At 54.2% G+C, this 20,702-nt stretch overlaps 1 protein-coding gene across 1 annotated transcript in view; it reads left to right on the top strand.

Annotated features, from left to right (window-relative positions):
- TTBK1 (tau tubulin kinase 1) overlaps positions 1-12,082 on the top strand; it is a 39,161-nt gene extending 27,079 nt beyond the window's left edge. Inside the window, exons 13-14 of the mRNA XM_012448698.3 lie at positions 9,437-11,028; positions 11,692-12,082. Coding sequence (XP_012304121.2) covers positions 9,437-11,028; positions 11,692-12,082 — 1,983 coding nt within the window. The remainder of the gene's footprint in view (positions 1-9,436; positions 11,029-11,691) is intronic.
- The last annotated feature ends 8,620 nt before the right edge of the window (positions 12,083-20,702 follow it).

Here is a 20,702-nt window from a genome sequence, read left to right as displayed (position 1 = left end):
GGGTGTCACCAACTCATACATCAACAAGAGCCCAACAGTGTCAGGGAAGTGGCAGGTTCGGGGACTGTGGTGAACAGGGGAACTCCCATGCCCCTGCCATCCTCAGCTCAACCAATTGTTGCCACTATCTTCTAATTTTTATTTGAAATCTCCCAATTTTTAATTGTTGGCATCTAATTTTAAAAAGAAAAATCACTCTGAACCAAACCAAAATGGTTTCCAGGCAGAAGCGACCTAAACTCATTCTGCAACCACTGTGAGCCCGAGGACTTCCCACACCACCCTCTCTCCAGACCTGCAGCTCTTGAAGGGTGACAGTGTTCCTCCCCAGGAACTGGAACCCGGCCAGCAGGGATATGTGGTGTGTGCTATGTGTATACATGTGGTGTGCATAAGTGCCTGAATGAGTGTGGGGGCCAGTGGACCTTTTTGTGTGAGTGGGGGCCTCCTGGTAGGACTGGTATTTTCTCCACGGGAGAGGGCATGTTCCGAGGGCCCTGGGTCGGTGACAAATGCTCTAGTAAATTCTCGATAACTTAATATACATCCCCCACACACTCAAGGCAGCTTGGGTCACAGCAATAACCACTGAACACTCTCATCCCAACCGCTAACATCCTGAACCCAATCATCTCCCTTTGCATTTCCAGTTTTGGGGAAAACAGACACAGCCTTGCCCAGTGGGTAGGGGATGGTGGCACCTCTGAGCCAGGCTGGTCCCAGGACCCTGGACTGGCTCTCTCTTCTGCCCTGCCTAGTTCCCTTTTTCTGGGGAGGAGTGGTGCTGTCTTGCTCAGGCAGTGGTGGGGGGAGCCTTGGCCCCTGGGATAGGCAGAAGGAGCTGTGTAAATGTATCTATATGCAGTGGGCGGTGGAGGGGACCACACTTCAGAAGGGTGTGGCTCTGATGGGGGTGGGGGTAACTCCAGCTGTGTGTCGGGGGGCGGGGGGGCGCCCTGGAAAATGCTGTTTCCTCTGCTGTCCTTGGGTTGATGTGGTACTTGGGGATGGAAGTATAGATCTCTCAGGAGGGCCTGAACCCCAGCCCACCCTACCCCAAACTCCACTTAGACCTGGGACACACTTAAGGGACAGGAACCAGCCCACCCCGTATAGTCAGCCCCTGAAAATGTCAAGCACCCTTCTCCCTAAGGGAGAGGCTCCAGGTCTGAGGGCCACGCCCCTCCGATGTCCCTCTGGTTCCCCACACACCATCCAGTGAGCGTCCCAGCCCTAGAGGCCCAGAGAGTGCCCGCTTCCTCCAAATGAGGGGTGGGGAAGGAGTGGAGAGGAGGGGAAATGGAGCCCGCAGGACTCCGAACCTTCCTAGACTCTCCTCCACTCCGCTCCGCCCTCGTTCCCACCACGCACCCTCCCTCCCTGCACAGGCTGTGGGGGTGCGGGCAGTGGGGTCCGCCTGTCCACGCACTAACCGGCCCTCACACACACTCACACCCACACTCACACACTCTCCGTCCGTAGCTACGCGCACTTTGCCCACTCTCCGGACTAGCAGCCCCGGTCGGGAGCACACGAGGACGGTGCAGCTGGGGCGCCCCCGAAGGTCCCCCAGTCAGGACCTCCTCTACCCGCTCGCCCCCGCGGCCAGCGCCACGAATGTACGGCCCGCCCCCCACAACCCCACAGCGCCACAGCGCCCCGCGGCGCCCCGCACTCCCCGCCGGACTTCGGCCCCGCCGCTCCCTCCCCACCCCGCCGCCGAGGCTTTCCCTGGGTTCGCGTCCCCGCCGCCCCCACCGCCCCCACCGCCCCCGTCTTCGCGCCCGTCTTCGTTTGCTTTTCCCTGCTGCCGCCTGGCAGCCGCGGGTTCCCTGGCCCCGGGGCGGGGGCGGGCTGGAGTGGGGCTCCCCTCAGTGCTGCCAGGCCGGGGTGCGAGGGGGGTAGGGGAAGGTTTGTATCCGGCTAAGTCTCCAGGTTCGGAGGGCCCCGTCGCCCCACCCCTGACTCCTGTTACCTCACCGCCCACCGGGCTGTCCCCCACCCCCGCCCCAATAATTGGCCTTGCAATTGGATGCCAAAGAGCCCAGAGTTGAGGGGGGCAGAGCTTTGAGCCCAGGTGTCTCAAAGCCACCCAACAGCCCCCTTTTTGCCCACGCCCCGGTCCGCATCCCCTGCCCCATCCCACTCCGCCACTGCGGGCCCTGGGGGTCCCCAAACATGCCCCCCACTTCTAGCTCTTCCCACACCTCCACCCCCGAAAATAAAACTCAGGGACCAACATCTGCTTCCTTTGCACTTGCTCCGTCGACCCCGCTCCTCGCTTGGAGGGGCTTCCGTGGGGGAGGGGGCGGGGCTCCGGGCCTCGGAGTTCTCAGTGTTGAGCGAGGAGAGGAACTGGCCCCTGCCCCCGGAGGAGCATGACTAGTGGGAGAGAGAAACTCAGCACCGGGGCCCAGCTGAGCCCCTGCCTCCAGGGACCCGGGGTTCCCTCAGGAGACGCTTTCTAATTGCGGGGTGGGGGAGGGATAGGAAGGGGATTAGAGAGAGGACCCTCTCTGGGGTCCTGAGTCCCAGTCGGTTTATTCCTGAGCCTTCCCCTCCCATGATAAGTCCCTTCCTCGACCCCCCTTTTGTACCGCAATAATACTGTATTATACGCTTGCACTATTCCCCGACCCTGGCCAGCGGAAGCATGCACGAAAAACTCAAAACCACACACACACACACGCACACGAAGATGGGACGCTTTTTTTCTTCCTCTCTCTCTCCGGGGTGCGTCCTCCTTAGTGTACATAGCGGCGTCGGGGGGCGGGGGGTGGCCCCAGGCCCGGATAGAAAAGCATGCACTGAGCCCCCCGCCCCTAGACTGCGAGTACTGTACAAATCCAACACTTGAAACCGACACGCACACGCGCGGCGCCGCCACGGGGGTGGGACACGGACACGCACCCACACGCACACGGCCGCGCACGGGCGGGGAGGGGGCGCCCCGCCGTCACGCGTCGCTGTGCGAGGGATTTTGTGCCTTTTTAAGTCCCTGTATGTTAATGCAGACAATCCGGAGAGCTTGTGTACTACCAAATCCTGATTAAAGACGCCTTCCAGGAACCTGCGCCTCCGCCTGCTTTCTTTCACCCTCCCCCTTCCTTTCCCAGCCCTCAGTGTAGATCCTGTCTCTGAGGCCGCCCGGCTGGGCAGAGGGCAGGGGCTAGACTGTTGCTGACTCTGGGACTGAAGGGTGAGCAAGTTGGGGTCAGTGGATGAGTTTGTCCACACCTTAGCGGGGCAGCTGGATGAGGAGGGCATCCCAGAGGTTTGGGCCTAGTTGGACTTGAGTAACCCTCGCCCTACTGGCAGTCTTCTTTCACGGAGCGGGTGGGAAGGGAAGGGGTGAGTGGACTCTGGGCTCTGGGGCTCAACTCCAAATTGCTAACTTCCGGGTGGGGATGGAGGAGGTGTGGAAGTAGGGGGCTGGGCCCACCAGGCCCGGTTATCAGTTCTCTATGGGATCAGGCTTTTTTTTTCTTCTTTTTTTTGAGATGGACTCTCTCTGTGTGGCCAGTCTGGAGTGCAGTGGTGCAGTCTCGGCTCACTGCAACCTCCACCTCCTGGGTTCAAGGGATTCTCCTGCCTCAGTAGCTAGGACTATAGGCGCTCGCCACCACATCCAGCAAATTTTTGTATTTTTAGTAGAGACAGGGTTTCACCATGTTGGCTAGAATCGTCTTACTCTCCTGACCTCTTGATCCACCGCCTTGACCTCCCAAAGTGCTGGGATTACAAGTGTGAGCCACCGTGCCCAGCTGGATCAGGCTTTTGAGATCAAGTGTGTGGTGGGTCTGGGAAGCTAGGATACCAGAGGCCTGTGAGAGGACGCTGCACTGAGGAGGCTCCCCCTGCCCCTCTGCTATGATGGGTGATCTGAGAGATACGGGAGAGGCAGCCCTGGCCTTGGGGGTGCCAGGGTGGGGGAGGCCTGCCAAGGAGGGATGCTGAGACTGCCAAGCATGGACTGTGAGAACCTGGGATGGGGGGTGCAGGGATGGAATGTGGGTTGAAGGAGAACTTGGTCAGCGAGAGCGGTGGGCCACTAAGAAGGAAATAATGGCAGACTTCTAAGACTGCAGAGACAGGGTTAAGGTGAGGACAAAGTAAAAGAGGAAGGTCCCCCATCCCCCACCCCATCCATCCTGGCATGCTGCCAAACAGGAAGGCAGAAGGGCAAGCTACAGCTGCATTCCTGAAGCCCTGGGGCATTTAGAAGATGCCCCCCACAGATTGTCAGCTCCTTGGCCTGAGGCAGGCAGGGGTGGTTTGGGGACACTGAGATGCGGGGTCAAGTGTGTGCAGTTCTGCATAGACCCAGGGTAGGTGGCCACGTTCCCGCGTCATCTTACCCCTTCTGCCACCTTCCCCTTCCCTGGTACTCCTGGGTGTGGGGTGGGGTGGAGGGAGGGCTCTTGGCCTGGCAGAGATGCTTGGAGAGTGGTGATGCAGACAGACAAATGGAGGTAGAGGATCTGGGAAAGGTGGTGCCGAGCTGCGGAGCTGACAGAGGTGATGCCGGGCACATCTCATCTCCTGGCAGGTGGACAAGGGCGTGGGGAGTGGTTCCTTCCTAGTGGAGGAGAGGATGTGGGAGGTGTGCACCAGGCAGTTTCTGAGAGAGAAGGAGGAACTGCTGTGAGAGGCACAAGCCCCCCACCTCAGCATGGGACGAGTGGGGTGCCAGGGCTCACCCTCCCGCTTTCTCCACTCATCCCTGCCCAGCCCCGCTTCTTCACCTCCGGACCGTGGGCTGGGGTGCAGTGCCTGAAGTCTGGGCTTGGCTGTGGTCCAGGCAGGAGTGGCTCCGTGCACCCTGTGTGGGGATTAAGGATGGGGCCATGTGGAGCCCTGTCCCCAGTGTCATGTCAGAGAACTTTCCCCAAGGCCATGAGAGCCCTGTTTTGCTGGCGGCAATTGAAGATCAGAGTCAGGCCCATCCTCTCCCTTCACTTTTCCTCCTGACTGGAGTAAACATGGACTTGGGCTGGGCTCTGGAGCTGGTGGGGCTTAGCCCTCTAGATGGGGCTCAGTGGATCGGGGGAAAGAGCTGGGACTTCCATTCTCTCTGAGGATCTCAGTTTGATTGGCCTGTCCTCTTCCTGTCTGCACGACCCAACCCTTACCATATATGCCTTCGGCTGAACTCTGAATCACTATGGAGCTTTAAAATAGCCAGATTTCTGGGCCTCATCTCTGACCTACAGAATCTGGGGGTAAGACCCAGGGCTGTGCAATTTTTAAAAAGCAACTCTGGACAATGCTGTGTCAAGCCAGGCCTGGGAACCACAATAAGCAGATTAGAATCATAAAGGTTGCTGCCCTGAGAAGGGAGAAAGAAGGTGTGAACTTTTCAGACAGTTAAAGGGCCAGGCACACTGAAGGTGTCTGTGGATCACTGGCTGAGTGAATGAACTCAAGATCAAACAGGCAAATGAATGAATAACTCACTGGGCATCCAGGAGAGGCAGGGAGAAGGTCAGGCTACTCTCTGAGGAATGAGGAATTTGAGCCCAGGCTCTGCCCCTCCCCAGCCCAGAGTCAGATGAGGGAAGGGCAGAGGGACTTTGAAACAAAAAACCCAGCATGCCTAGGTTGGTGTAGGGGCAGTGATCCTTAGGGCAAAGTTGTCCTCACTCCGAGATCCAGGGCTCTTCCTCCCAAAAGGCAGAGGGTTCCAGGTCTCCCCACATGGGACTGAGTGGGAGACACTGGAAAGAGTTTTGGGTCCTGGGCCACCCTGGTGGATGTGCTTCACAACCTGGGCCAATATGCAAGTCCATGCCTCTCTGTGTGCCTCAGTTTCCCAGTCTGATTTTATGACTGATCATTGATTTCCAGTTCTCATTCCTCCTCTCTCCCAGGTAATAGGAGGGGAGGGCTTTGAGGCAGAAGGAGAAAGGGTTCCACCTACAACCATCCAATGTGAACACTCCGTGTGTGTGTGTGTGTGTGTGTGTGTGTGTGTGTGTGTGTGTGTGTTGGAAGGGATCCCAGCCTCTATATGGGGACTTTTCAGAGAGATTCAGGGCCTGGTCAGAGAGCAAAGGAAAGAGTGTCTCTAACCACGGTGTCAGGGATTAGACAGGGACAATGGGCAGAGGTTCTGTGGAGAATGGGTGGCCCGGTGGAGTTAAAGGCCATCCCTACTGGACAGGATGTGTCTGCTGCCAGTTGGGTGAATTCAGAGGTGGTTGGGAGAGAGACATGCTCAGAGCTCTCTGTCTGCCCGCCTGTCCCTGACTCTTAGTGCCAGCACCCACCCACCCCATGGTCCCCACTCACCCGGGAGTTTACAGCAGCCCCTCCACCTCTGCCCAGCCATTTTCTCTAGCCGCAAAGTTGATGATGAGCAAAGTGTCCAGGAACAAGGCCTGGCAGAGTTAGTGCTTAGTGTTTGCTAAATGAATGAATGGATTAATAAGAACGAATATTGTGTAGAAAAAGAAAATTCTCTGGACACTTCCAGCCTAGATGTGGAGAGGACAAAAGTGAGTTTGCTTTGTTGTTGTTGTTGTTGTTATTTTTGTGTTTTTTGAGACAACGTCACTCTGTCGCCCAGGCTGGGGTGCAGTGGTGCCATCTCAACTCACTGCAGCCTTGATGTCTTGGGCTCGAGCGATCCTACCACCTCATCCTCCCGAGTAGCTGGGACCACAGGTGCACACAACCACACCCAACTAATTTTTGTATTTTTAGTGGAGACAGGGTTTTGCTGTGTTGCCCAGGCTGAGAGGACCCTAGAAACCCTATTTGAGCCAGGTAGGGAGCTAGCTTAGAAAACTTTCCCTGGCTCAAATGGGGTTGCTGGGGTCCTGTTGGAATCTGAAGCTATCTTCTTTCATCTCCCCCACCATATCCTCACTGATGGTCTGATTGCAGGGAAGATCATCGCAGTTGGGAAGGGGAGCAGCCACAGCCCTGGACAGATTCTCAGCCTTGGGGGTCTCTGCCTTCCCCTCCACCAGGCTTTGTGCTATTTGCATGGAGGCCTCAGCTGGCAGAGCTCCCTCCTTTTCCCACACCCAATTCCCCATAGGTGTGGCATCCAGGCTTTTCTGGGGTTGGGGAGGGGGCCAGTGACCTCCAAACCAAGGTGACCAGAGCAGGAAGTGGGAGGTAGGGGGGAGAGAGAGCTAACATTTATTGAGCAACTGCTATATGCCTTTGCTTACATGACCTCATTTATGATCACAACCTTTGTGGAATGTGATATCCCCACTTCGTTTCCTGATATAGAGAAAATAAAAAACCATGTCTATTTTATTCAATACTTGATTCACAGATTCTTAGACTATAACATGGTGACCGGGACAAGAGACATTCAAAGACCACTTCTTGAAGGAGTGAATGAAGAAACCCTCAGGGATCTCTGTGTATCAGGAGAGAGGACCCTATAAATATATGCATGTAGAATAATAGGTGGGAGACTCTCTCACGAAAGGATGTGGAAAACAAGTAGAAAAGGGAGAGTAAGTAAAGCTACACGGCGGGTGGACAGGAAAGTTGACAGGAAGGCTTTTCTCTTCTTCTAAGATGAGGAGCTGTTTGAGCTGGTCTTGGAGGAAGAGTAGGAAGTTATCATGTAAAGAGACGGGTTAAGAGGGACTCCCAGGTGGAGGAAACTGCCTGGGCAGTGTGAGATGGAAGATGCACTTAGGGAATGTCTAATGAGCTTAGGAAACTTCTGGAAGCATCAGAATGGGTGGAGCATAGGCGGGGGCAGGGGACCAAGGGTGTTGTGGTAAGTAAGGCCAGAGCAGCTGTTAGGAGCCAGATCACAGAGTTGGGTGGGGGATTCATGGGCCAAGTCAAAGATCTGAACTGTCTCAGGCCAGGTGTGGTGTCTCACACCTGTCATCCCAGTGCTCTGGGAGGCTGAGGTGGGCAGATCACTGGGTGTCAGGAGTTTGAGACTAGCCTGTTCAACATGGCAAAACCCCATGTCCACTAAAAATACAAAACAATTAGCCGAGCGTGGTGATGTGTGTCTGTAGTCCCAGCTACTAGGAAGGCTGAGCAGGAGAATCACTTGAACCTGGGAGGCAGAGGCGGCAGTGAGCCAAGATCATGCCACTGCACTCCAGCCTGGGCAACAGAGCAGGACTCTCTCAAAAAAAAAAAAAAAAAGATCTGAATTCTCTCCTAAGGACTGTGGCGGCCACAGCAGATTTGAAGCAGAGAGAGATGGAATTAGATTAAGGTTCAGGAAGATCACTCAGGCGGTGCAGTATGGAGAGAGCAGGTCAGTAGCTGGGGAACCACTAGGCAGGACAAGACTCTGCTCATGGGCCTGGGGTAGCAGACACAGAAATGTTTAAGAATGATGCTTGGCAGGACTCCTTGGCAGCGTGGGTGGGCAGGAAGGTGTGGAGGCAGGATATCCCCGGAGCTTCTGGTCTGGATGGGCTGCATTCTGCTAGCTCAGGAAGATAGAAGCCCAGTGTGCTTGAAAATGCTAGCAAAGTGCTGGACATCGTCAGCACCGTCCCACCATGGAACAAAGCTGTGTCAGCCCTGATGAGCCCCGGACATTGTGGGTGCCTGGGGATGTCTGTGTATTCAACAGGGTGGAGCTAGAGAAGGAGCCAAGTTCCTGACAAGGTGGTCAGGCCTTTCTAGTCTGGAAGGAAGGAGGCTAAGAGGGACATGGCAAGAGTCTAGAAAACCAAGAACAGGTTTGCCATCGCATTGCCAAGGGCGCTACACAAAGCTTTGAAGAGGAAAATGGAATGGAGCTTAAGCATACCTGTCGAGGGTTGGACAAATTCCTGGCTGAGAGGATGGACTGGAGCTCCAGGGGCCCAGGCTGCACTTTTAAGGGTAGAGGACAGCCCCACCTTTGTCCTTGTCCAGCACAGGATCTGGTGGCCCTGGACAGCCAGCTCTCTGGCCACAGAGAAACTGCACACCCTGAGGTGGTACTGAGGGACCTAGGAGCCAGCCCCGGCACAGGCCATCGAGAAGTGGAGCAGACACTTGCCACCCGTCTCTGGGCCTGGCTTCCTCATCTGTGAAAGGAAGGGCCGATCTGCATGGTGGTCCTGGTGCCTCCCAGTTTTCATTTTCTGTTACTGTTGCTGGCTCAGGTGCAGGATACACATGGTGAGGAGAGGGGCTGGGGACATGGAGAGGCCGGGAGGCAGAAAGGCCACCAGGATCAGGGCCTGGGACTTCAGGGGACCTAGAGTGTGGACACGGTCATTCATCGGAGGTTTGCTGAGCACTCACTAGGTGCCAGAGACCATTCTAGACTCTAAGGACAGAGCAGTGAACAAAACAGACCCAGTGCCTGCAGCTACCTATCTGGAGCTCACACTCTGGTAGATGAGCCGGGCCTATGGGTCTCCTAGCTCGTGGGTACAGCTGAAGTCTTCCTGGGCCCAGGAGGGTGGGTGACCTCAGAGGGTCCCTGTGTGTGCCCTTGCAGGTGTTCTCCGTGGCGACCCCGTTTGAGGTAAACGGCCTCCCACGAGCTGTGCCTCTGAGTCTGCCCTACCAGGACTTCAAGAGAGACCTTTCCGATTACCGAGAACGGGCGCGGCTGCTCAACAGGGTCCGGAGGGTGGGCTTCTCACACATGCTGCTCAGCACCCCCCAGGTCCCACTGGCTCCCGTTCAGCCTCAGGCTAATGGGAAGGAGGAAGAGGAGGAGGAGGAGGAAGAGGAGGAAGAAGAAGAAGACGACGAGGAAGAAGAAGAGGAAGAAGAAGAGGAGGAGGAAGAAGAGGAGGAGGACGAGGAAGAAGAGGAGGAAGAGGCCGCTGAGGCGGCGGTGGCCTTAGGGGAGGTGCTGGGGCCTCGAAGTGGCTCCAGCAGTGAGGGGAGCGAGAGGAGCACCGACCGGAGCCAGGAGGGCGCCCCGTCCACGCTGTTGGCTGATGATCAGAAGGAGTCCAGGGGCCGGGCCTCTGTGGCCGATGGGGACCTGGAGCCTGAGGAGGGCTCTAAAACGCTGGTGCTTGTCTCTCCTGGCGACATGAAGAAGTCGCCTGTCACTGCCGAACTGGCTCCTGACCCCGACCTGGGCACCCTGGCTGCCCTCACTCCTCAGCACGAGCGGCCCCAGCCCACAGGCAGCCAGCTGGACGTTTCTGAGCCAGGCACCCTGTCCTCCGTCCTCAAGTCTGAGCCCAAGCCCCCAGGGCCTGGGGCAGGACTGGGGGCGGGGACAGTGACCACAGGGGCCGGGGGTGTGGCAGTCACCTCCTCACCCTTCACCAAAGTTGAGAGGACCTTTGTGCACATTGCGGAGAAAACCCACCTCAATGTCATGTCTTCCGGTGGACAAGCCTCTCGGCCTGAGGAGTTCAGCGCTGGGGGCGAGCTGGGTCTGGAGCTGGCCTCTGATGGAGGCGCTGCTGAGGAGGGGGCCCCAGCACCCCTGGAGAACGGCCTCGCCCTGTCAGGGCTGGATGGGGCTGAGATAGAGGGCTGTGCCCTGTCTGGGCCCCCTGAGGAAACGCCCTCAGAGGTGGCCACAAACTCACTGCCCAATGGCCTGGCCCTTGCAGACAGGCCAGCCCCGGTGTCCCCGCTGGAACCAAGCCCTGAGAAAGTGGCCACCATCTCCCCCAGACGCCATGCTATAGCAGGCTCTCGCCCCAGGAGCCGTATCCCCGTCCTGCTGTCTGAGGAGGACACGGGCTCGGAGCCCTCAGGCTCACTGTCGGCCAAAGAGCGGTGGAGCAAGCGAGCCCGGCCGCAGCAGGACCTGGCGCGGCTGGTGATGGAGAAGAGGCAGGGCCGCCTGCTGTTGCGGCTGGCCTCGGGGGCCTCCTCCTCTTCCAGTGAGGAGCAGCGCCGTGCCTCTGAGACGCTTTCAGGCACAGGCTCCGAGGAGGACATGCCCGCCTCTGAGCCAGCAGCGGCCTTGCCCAGGAAGGCCGGGAGGGCAGCCGCCACCCGGAGCCGGATTCCCCGCCCCATCAGCCTCCGCATGCCCATGCCTGCTGCAGCCCAGCAGTCCCCCAGCAGATCCCAAGGCGCGACCCCAGCGTCGGACACAGCCAACACCAGCAGGTGAGAAACCACTGTCAGCCCCAGGGTGGGCAGAGGGTGACTGACCACAGGCCTCCACCAGCAGGGGCTTCTCCAGAACCAAGGTCAGGGGCTGTGGAAGATCAGGAGGGACCCTCAGCGACACCTCCTGTCCAGCACCTTCCAACTGTGCTCTGCCTCACTCTGATTTGGGTTCCAGCCCTGTCACTGGGCTCAGGGGAGTGGCTTCAGTGAGTACGTGTGGAGGGGCTGCTGGAGAGGCCAGACTTGGGAAAAGCTGATGGGGGCCAATGGGTCCACACACAGCCAGCCTCTGGCGTGCCATGGGGCATTGGAAGCCAAAAGATAAAGCCCAGAGCTTTGACTCCTTGGGAGAAAACATTATTTCGTATTAATATAAACATAGGTCTATTCTAGATTACAATGCAAAATCCATGAGAATTTTAAAGATGAAATGAGGACCGCAGAGAAAGCCAGCAGCAGGCTCTTCCAGCAGCAGCCTGGGAGCATGTGGCTCCTTGTGGTCCTGTCTGGAGGGCAGAGAGCCAGGCCTCAGTTTACCCAACTGTGCCATGGTCTCAGTCTCAGCTCTTGAGGAGGCAGGACTCTAGTGCTCAGTGCTCAGGAGGATTCTGAACTATTTCTCCTTGTTTTGTTTCTTTACCCTCTTCTGCTCTCAAGCAGGCTCCAGTTGCAGAAGCCCCCAGGGTCGGCCACTGCTGCTGACCTCCGCCCCAAACAACCTCCTGGCCGTGGCCTGGGCCCAGGGCGAGCCCAAGCCGGAGCCAGGCCCCCTGCGCCGCGCAGCCCGGGCCTCCCCACATCCGCGTCTGCGCGCAATCCCAGCGCGTCACCCCGGAGCCAGTCCCTGTCTCGCAGAGAGAGCCCCTCCCCCTCGCACCAGGTCCGGCCTGGGGTCCCCCCGCCCCGGGGCATCCCGCTGGCCCGGGCCCAGCCTGATGGCACCCCCTCCCCCGGGGGCTCCAAGAAAGGACCCAGAGGGAAACTCCAGGCTCAGCGCGCAGCAACCAAAGGCCGGGCAGCAGGCGCAGAGGGCCGGGCTGGGGCCAGATAATGATGCCCGCGGCTCCCCGCGGCCCCCCACCCTCACCCTGGCCCCCCACCCGCAGCCGGCCACACTGGAGCAGCTCCCAGCACAGCCTTACGCGCCCAACGCGCACCACCCGCGGCCCCAGCTTTCCGCCTGCACCCGCGAGGACGTGCGCGAGCACACGCGGCGCCCTGCCAGCCCTCAGGGCTGGTGGGGGACGCGGCACCGCGAGGGGAGAGTCTGCCTCCCCTTCCTCGCCCCGTGTCCTCTCATCCTCCTGCCGCCCGTCAGGCCGGCCAGCCTCACATCAGTCTCTCCGCCCCGGGAAGGCTCAGCCACTTTTCATCGAGGACTCCACTTCTGGGGACACCCGGTTCGTTTGCCCACCAGGCCTAGGCTGCTCTCTATGCTCCCCCAGCAACCTCTGCCTACACCTCCTGCGGCGCCTTGCCCTCCTCCGACCCCTTTCCAGCCAAAGTCCCCCCACCCCTTCAGAGAAGCAGCATCAAATTCCAGAAGTGGAGGCTTCAGCCTCCCCTCGAGGGTCCAGCCCCACAGTCTCCTGAGAGCCATTGCGGCCAGGGACGGCCTCTGGACTGCCAGGCTGGGGTTGGGGACCCAGGGGACATCAGTCTACTCAGGTGTGAGGGGGCAGGTCTGACCTGTCCCAAAGTTGGCTCCATCCTGGACACCTCGGTGGGAGGCAGTGGGCAAGTGATTTTGGAGATGGGTGGGCAGGTGATTCCGCTGCGGGGACAATGCGCTCCCCCGCACCTCTGGAGTGCAGAAACCTCTTGCTTCCTAAATTTGGGTGGAGCCTCTGTGGGAACAACAGGAAGTGTGTGGGCTGCCTTTCTGGGCAAGTATTTCCCAGTGGGAAGTTGGAGGGGGCTTTAACAAAGTTTTACTCCCTCCCCTGTTCCCCTGATCTAGTGCTCAGGACCCCCGCCATCAGGAATTCCTTCCTGTCATCTAACCTCACTCCTGCCTACTGCAGTTCCAGCCAAGCTGCTCTTTCATGAGTTCAGTGCAGGTGGAGAGTGGTTGGTTACCATCTTTGCACTGGCCCTTTGGAGATTTGGGGACTCAGTTCTAGTGGTGTCACCCTCCCTGTCCTCCCGCCTGTGGGAGGGCGGGAGGGAGGGCTGGCTCAGGCATTGTCTCCCACAGTGGGCAGAGAGAACAGAGGCAGGCTGACCAACAGACAACTGGCACCTGGAGGCAGAAAGGCCCTTCTAACTTCCGGATTGTATGCTTGAGTGATGGGTCCCCAGCCCAAGCCCACTCTTCCCTCAGCTCACCCTTCAGCCTGTTCCCTCTTGCCCCGATTCCAGCCCGTGCAGCTGCTCTACTCCAGGAATGGATATGGGGACTCTTCCTGGGTTCTGGCTCCTGCATAGCTCACCCCACTTCATCATGAGCCTCAACTGCCTACATCTGGGGCAAGCAGCACACTGGCTGCAGATGGGACAGCCAGCCCTGCCTATCTGGACAGGCCCCTGTAGCCTCTGTCCCCTGGCCTAGGCTCTCTGTCCTTCCCTGAGTCACAGAGAGCAAGCCAAGACATCCAGGGAAAGAGGAAGAAAGGCCTTAGTGTGCCCCAGCGGTCTGGCTGCATCCAGCCACCATCACCCGGAAGGATGCCCATGAGGCAGCTGACCCCAAAAGCAGCCTCCCCCTCATGAAGAGTCAGCAGCTTGGGCAGCCACTTCCAGGCCAGGGTGGTGGCTTCTCTGCAGACCAGCTGAGGGGAGGACTCCTGGGTGGACAGCCTTTGACATCCACCCCACGCTGATGCAGAAGCTCCCAGAACACTCAGGAAACTTCTCCGGACAGAACCCTCCTTGTCAACTTGAGGCCCTCCCAAGACCCTCTATTGCCCTCCGAGTGCAGCAGAGGGGATGGAGGAGGGGCCACTGCCTCCCACCTAGAGCTTCTCCGAATGACAATCAGCTCGTGCCAGGTGGAGACCAGGGCATGAATCCTGGTGCCCAGGCCCTGGGCCTGCTCCTTGCCACCAACCGAACCGTGAATGTAGGGACCCCAGCCTCACCTCTGCCCCAGGACCAACAACACCCTGGTTTGTAGCTGGGAGGAAGAGGGGGGCCTGAGAAAGCCCCAGGTCCATTCTACCCCCAGCTTCACTCAGCACTGGAGCTGGCAGAGACGCAAAACCCAGTCTGCCCTTGGGATTCCAGACCTCCCTAGGGCTCCCAACTGACCTCAAGCCTCTGAGTCACTGAATGTCACCAGGCGAGGTAGGGGAGGGAAAGTGGGCCAATGGGGAGAGAGTCACCTAGGGGACTGCCTCTGTGCCTCTCCCCGGAAGGATCCAGGGCAGAGGAAGCCACATCTCCCAGTGCCCCCAACCCCAGCTGCAGCCTCCTCCCCCTGAGCATTCATTCTCTCCACCAGGCCTCCAGGTCCTGCCCTTTCTCTGTAAAAGCATCATACCACCTCCCTCAGCACTTCCCCATCACAACAACCTATGTCACTGAGTCAAATGCAGGGTCTGCTCACCCAGACACATGCCTTCCCTCCCCAGCCGCACCATGCACGAAAGGGGCACAGTAGGGGCGGGGGGCTGTGCCCCAGGCTCCCCATTCCCCAGCTCCTCACAGGGGCCTAGCTTGCCCAGTCTTCTCAACTCCAGGGACCAGCCCTGGTGAGCATAGGGTGGGGAGCAGGGAGTTGCCCTTCCCCTCCCTCGGGAAGCCACCTAAGAATGTTTACATGCCAAACAGAATGTAACACCCCTCCCCAACCCCTTCCTAGTCACTGCATGGCCTCTGCCCATCCTGCACCTGTCCACCCCGCCCCAACACCCTGGAAGCCGCTGTCAATGATTAGATCGGGTCTCGGAAGGGAAGTAGCCATCACACCATTAAAAAGCCTGTGGACCTTTTTCTGTTGGCCTGGACTCTTCTTCCCTGCGGGAGGGCAGGCAAAACCCAGCTCCTGGGGCTGGGGGCTGGGCAGAAGAGTAGAGCACAGCGTGGTGGGCAAGTGTGAGGGACTGTCCTGGAGGCGGGGGAGGAAATGAAAGCTCAGGACAGACACAGGTAACTTGCTCAGGGTCACAGGAGGATGAGGACTGTCCTGCTGTCCCTCTGACTGCAAAGCATGTACTCTCACAGCCCTCTGGACACTTGGGCCAGAAACTCTAAGTCTGGTTTTCTGCAGAGATCAGGAGGAAGAATTTTTTTAATTGTTTGTACAAATTGCTGAAGTACATGAGAAATTTTGTTACATGTATATAATGTGTAGTGACCAAGCCAGGGTGTTTACAGCATCCATTACCCAAGTACAATACATTTTGGTTAAATATAATCACCTTACTCTGCTTTTGAACATTGAATTTATTCCTTCTATCTCACTGTATGTGTATACCCTTTATTATATATATATATATATATATATATATATATATATATTTATCTTTTTGACACAGAGTCTTACTCTGTTGCCCAGGCCAGAGTACAGTGGTGTAATCTTGGCTCACTATAATTTCTGTCCCCCAGGTTCAAGAGATTCTTGTGCTTCAGCCTCCTGAGTAGCTGGGATTACAGATGTGTGCCACCACGCCTGGCTAATTTTTGAATTTTCACTAGAAACAGGGTTTCCCTATGTTGGCCAGGCTAGTTTCGAACTCCTGACCTCATGTGATCGGCCTGCCTTGACCTCCCAATGTGCTGGGAGTACAGGGGTGAGCCACCATGCCCTGCCTGCACCCTTTAATCAGCTTCTCTTCCTCCTTCCCACTCTCGAGAAAGAATTTTCATTACCCCAAAGTTAACAGACAAAAGTGAGTGTTTGGAAAACCATGCAGTATAGCAGTTCATAGGCAAGGTAATTATTATGAAAAAAATCTATCAAAATCACAAATAAGCATAGCTTGTGACCCAGCTTCTCCACTTTAGAACTATATCCTATGCATATACTCGTATACTTGCAAAATTACATGTGTCCAAAGTTATTCACTGCAGTATTCTTTGTATAGCTCTAGAAAGCCTCATCTGCACTTGTGAAACCCAGAAAGTTCTCAAAACTGGGATTTCTCCCATTAGATTGGCACACGCTCATTTGTTATTTTTTTAAAAAAACTGATGAGACCATTTGTAATTTTTATTAATTCCATTTATCATCCATGTTTGCAGTAGAAATATTAATGTGTTTGATAATGGGGTAAGTCCCATTAGGCTATTTTATTTTATATTTTTTTGAGATAGAATTTCATTCTTGTGGCCCAGACTGGGGTGCAGTGGTACGGTCTCAGCTCACTACAACCTCTGCCTCCCAAGTTCAAGAGATTCTTCTGCCTCAGCCTCCCCAGTAGCTGAGGTTACAGGCGCCTGCCAACTACATCCAGCTAATTTTTGTATTTTTAGTAGAGATGGGGTTTTACCATTTTGGCCAGGCTGGTCTTGAACTCCTAACCTCAGGAGATCTGCCCGCCTCAGCCTCCCAAAGTGCTGGGATTATAGGTATGAGCCACTGCACCTGGCCCACCATTAGGGTATTTTATAATATGTGGAACATGTGCTGAATTACCTTTCTGAATACATATATAGTTGACCCTTGAACAACACAGGGGTTGGGGCACCGACCCTCTTGCTGTTGAAAATCTACATATAGCTTTTGATTCCCCCAAAACTTCATTAATAGCCTACTCTAGACCGGAAGCCTTACCAGTAATAAACAGTCGATTAACACATATTTTATATGTTTTTTATATATTATATACTGTATTCTTACAATAAGGTAAACTAGAGAAAAAAGTTATTAAGAAAACCATGAAGAAGAGAAAATATATTATGAAGTGGAAGGGATCATCATAAAGGTCTTCATCCTCACTGTCTTCATATTGAGCAGGCTGAGGAGGAGGAAGAGGAGGGGTTGGTCTTGCTGTCTCAGAGGTGGCAGAGGCGGAAGGGGTGAAGGAGATGGAAGGGGAGTAGGAGAGGCAGGTACAAAACATGTAACTTTTATTGAGAAAAATCAGTTTATCAGCAGACCAGTGCAGTTCAAACCTGTGTTGTCCAAAGGTCAACCATACATGTATGTACTTCTGACCCCAACCGTTTGGATAAGAGACTGTGGACCTATAAAAGTTCAGAAGAAATGTAAGTGCCCACTTGGGGCTGCTCAGTAGAGCATGGCCCACCCATAAGATGGTGCCCCCACCACGGAGTACTGTGAGACTCTAAAATGAAAGACACTAGCTGAGTGCTGCGGTGTGTCTGTAGTCTAGCCACTTGGGAGGCTGAGGTAGGAGGATTACTTAAGCCCAGGAGTTTGAGTCCAGCCTGGGCAACATAGAGAGACCTCTTTCTCTAAAAAAGCTAAATAATGAAGAAGGTGTCTCTTTGTGTAGTATACACTATGGACCAGTCTCCAAGACAAAGAATAAGAAAAAGAATCATGCGTATAATGTACAATTTTGTGTGTGGAAAAGGGGTGAGATGAGTGAGAGGTGTCTGGCTGCCGCAGGGCAGGAGAGCTGGATGGAAAGGGGGCTTTGTTCTGGTGCACATACTACAGGAGCTTGTGAATTTTGAACCCTAGGTTCACTCGGTGTAAATCTTTCACCTCGTCAATGTACAAACAACTTTGGTTCCAGGCCAGAGTGCTGGCCTTGCCTGAGATCCAAGGTAAAAAGGCTCAAGCTTGCAAAGTCCTGCTCTCCCTCCGAAAAGGCCACTCCCCGACATTCCAGAAACATCATGGCTCCCTGGGACACTCTTTCCATCAGCGTGGATGCCAGCATGCTCTAGGCCCTGATTCATCAGCCTTCAGTGTAATCTCCATGTGATTTCAACCTTCCTTCTCATTTAAACTGTCAAAAGCAGGACCCACTTATAGTAAAAAGGCAAATACAAAGGCATATAAAATAAAAGCTCCCTCCCTATCCACAAAGCTGACCACATAGAGGTAACTCTTGCAAATGGCTTGGTGTGCTCCATGTCAGACCTTTTTCCTGTCTGTAATTAACAGTTTTCTCTTTTTCTGTCTATATATACATATTTATTATAAATAAAAAGAAGAACATATTATACCTATTATTCTGAAACATGGCTTTTTTTTTTTTTTTTTTTTTTTGAGACAGCGTCTCACTCTGTCACCAGGCTGGAGCACAGCAGCGCAATCACGGCTTACCGCAGCCTCGACATCATCTTCCCAGTCCTGGGCTCAGGTGGTCCTCCTACCTCAGCCTCCCAAGTAGCTAGAACCACAGGTGAATCCCACCAGGCACAGTTAATTTTCTTTATCATTATTATTATTTTTTTAAACAGAGATTGGGTTTCGCCATGTTTCCCGGGCTGGTCTTGAATTCCTGGGCTAAAGTGATCCACTGGCTGCAACTTCCCAAAGTATTAGGATTACAGGCGTGAAGGCTGGGCACAATGGCTCACGCTTGTAATCCCAGGACTTTGGGAGGCCGAGGTGGATGGATCATGAGGTCAGGAGTTCAAGACCAACCTGGCCAACATAGTGTAACCCCGTCTCTACTAAAAAAAAAAAACAAATAGCCAGGCATGGTGGTGGGTAACTGTAATCCCAGCTATTTGGGAGGCTGAGGTAGGAGAATCATTTGAACCCAAGAGGCAGAGGTTGCAGTGAGCTGAGATCACACATGCCAGCCTGGGCTACTAGAGTGAAACTCTGTCTCAAAAAAAAAAAAAAAAAAAGGATTACAGGTGTGAACCACCATGCCTGGCTGAAACATGCTTTTTATGACCAAATATGTCTTAAAATACAGATCTTCATCCTTTTAAAAAATGACTTTATTGAAATATAATTTACACGCCATACAATTCACCAATTTAAATTGTACAACTCAATGGTTTTCAGTGTATTCAGAGTTGTAGAACCATCACAGCAATCAATTTTAGAACATTCCCATCACCCCAAAAAGACACTCCCTACAGTCACTCTCTTTTTTTTTTGAGACGGAGTCTTGTTTCCTTGCTCAGGCTGGAGTGCACTGGCGCGATCCTGGCTCACTGCAACCTCCGCCTCCCGGGTTCAAGTGATTTTCCTGCTTCAGCCTCCTGAGTAGCTGAGACTACAGGCACCTACCACCACGCCCAGCTAATTTTTTGTATTTTTAGTAGAGACAGGGTTTCACCATGTAAGCCAGGATGGTCTCAATCTCCTGACCTTGTGATCCACCCACATCGGCCTCCCAAAGTGCTGGGATTACAGATGTGAGCCACTGCGCCTGGCCACAGTTACTCTGTTTTACCACAACCCATGGCGCTAGGCAATCACTAATGTACCTTCTGTCTAAAGATTTGACTATTTTGGACATTTCATATAAATGAAGTCATATAACATATGATGTTGGCCAGGTGCAGTGGCTCATTCCCATAATCCCAGCATTTTGGGAGGCCAAGGCAGGTGGATCACTTGAGGTTAGGAGTTCAAGACCAGCCTGGCCAACATGGTAAAATCTCATCCTACTAAAAATACAATTGGCCAGGTGTAGTGGTGCGTGCCTGTAATCCCAGTTACTTGGGAGGCTTAGGCAGGAGAATTGCTTGAATCTGGGAGGCAGCGGTTGCAGTGAGCTGAGATTGCACCACTGCACTCCAGCCTGGGAGACAGAGCGAGACTCCATCTAAAATACATTATATATATATGATGTTTTGGTGACTATCTTCTTTCACCTAGCATGTCTTCAAGGTACTGCCACATTGTAGCGTTTATGAGTACTTCACTCCTTTTTATTGCCAAATGATATTCTGTTGTATGGAAATACCACATTCTGTTTATCCGTTTGTCAGTTAATGGGCTTTGGGTTGTTTCTGCTTTAGGCTATGATGAGTAACGCTGCTATGAACATTTGTGTACAAGTTTTTGTGTGGATACATGCGTTCACTTCTCTTGGGTATATACCTAGGAGTGGAATTGCTAGATCATGTGGTAATGCTATGTTTCACATTTTGAATAATTACCAAACTTTTCCAAAATGGCTAAATCATTTTACATTTTCACCAGCAATGATGAGAATTCTTGTGTTCTTTTTAATGGCTATATCATATTCCATGGTATAAATGGTCCATAATCTACTTAACCAGTTCCATATTGATTTTTCATCACTCTTTCCAACTTTTCACTATTTCAAATCATGCCAAACTTGGCATTAGAACTTCTTGGTTCCAACCTATATTATTTCTTCAAGTCTAATTCTAGGAGAAATCCCCCAGATAATTAAATCAATAAAAAAATAGTACCTTATTGCATTTTAAAATTTTCTCGATTATTATTGAGATTGAATGAAAGAATGCCGTGGATTATTCGTTCATTATTTATTTAATCTATCTTTCATTCATACAACCCATTAACCTAACTAATTGGGCAGACTATTACTGAGCCCCACATGTGCTACAGGTTATGCCAGATGTCAGGCACTGAGCAGGCACTGAGATGAAGCCCTCAAGGTGGTGGCTGGGGCCAGGCGTGGAGCCAGGAGAGGCTGTGTTGAGGAATAGTGCTTTAAGGCTTGCAGGTGTGATGGTGTACACTTGTAGTCCTAGCTACTCAGGAGGCTGAGGCAGGAGGATCACTTGAGCCCAGGAATTTGATGCTGTATTGAACTATGATCACTGTACTCCAGCCTGAGCAATAGAACAAGACATGT

The sequence above is a fragment of the Aotus nancymaae genome, unplaced genomic scaffold, assembly GCF_030222135.1.
Source record: "Aotus nancymaae isolate 86718 unplaced genomic scaffold, 86718_ANA_hifiasm-v0.15.2.pri h1tg000040l, whole genome shotgun sequence".
NCBI classification, from domain to species: Eukaryota; Metazoa; Chordata; class Mammalia; order Primates; family Aotidae; genus Aotus; species Aotus nancymaae.
The sequence above is the reverse complement of the archived record's forward strand: the minus strand, read 5'-3'. Positions and strand labels throughout refer to the sequence as shown.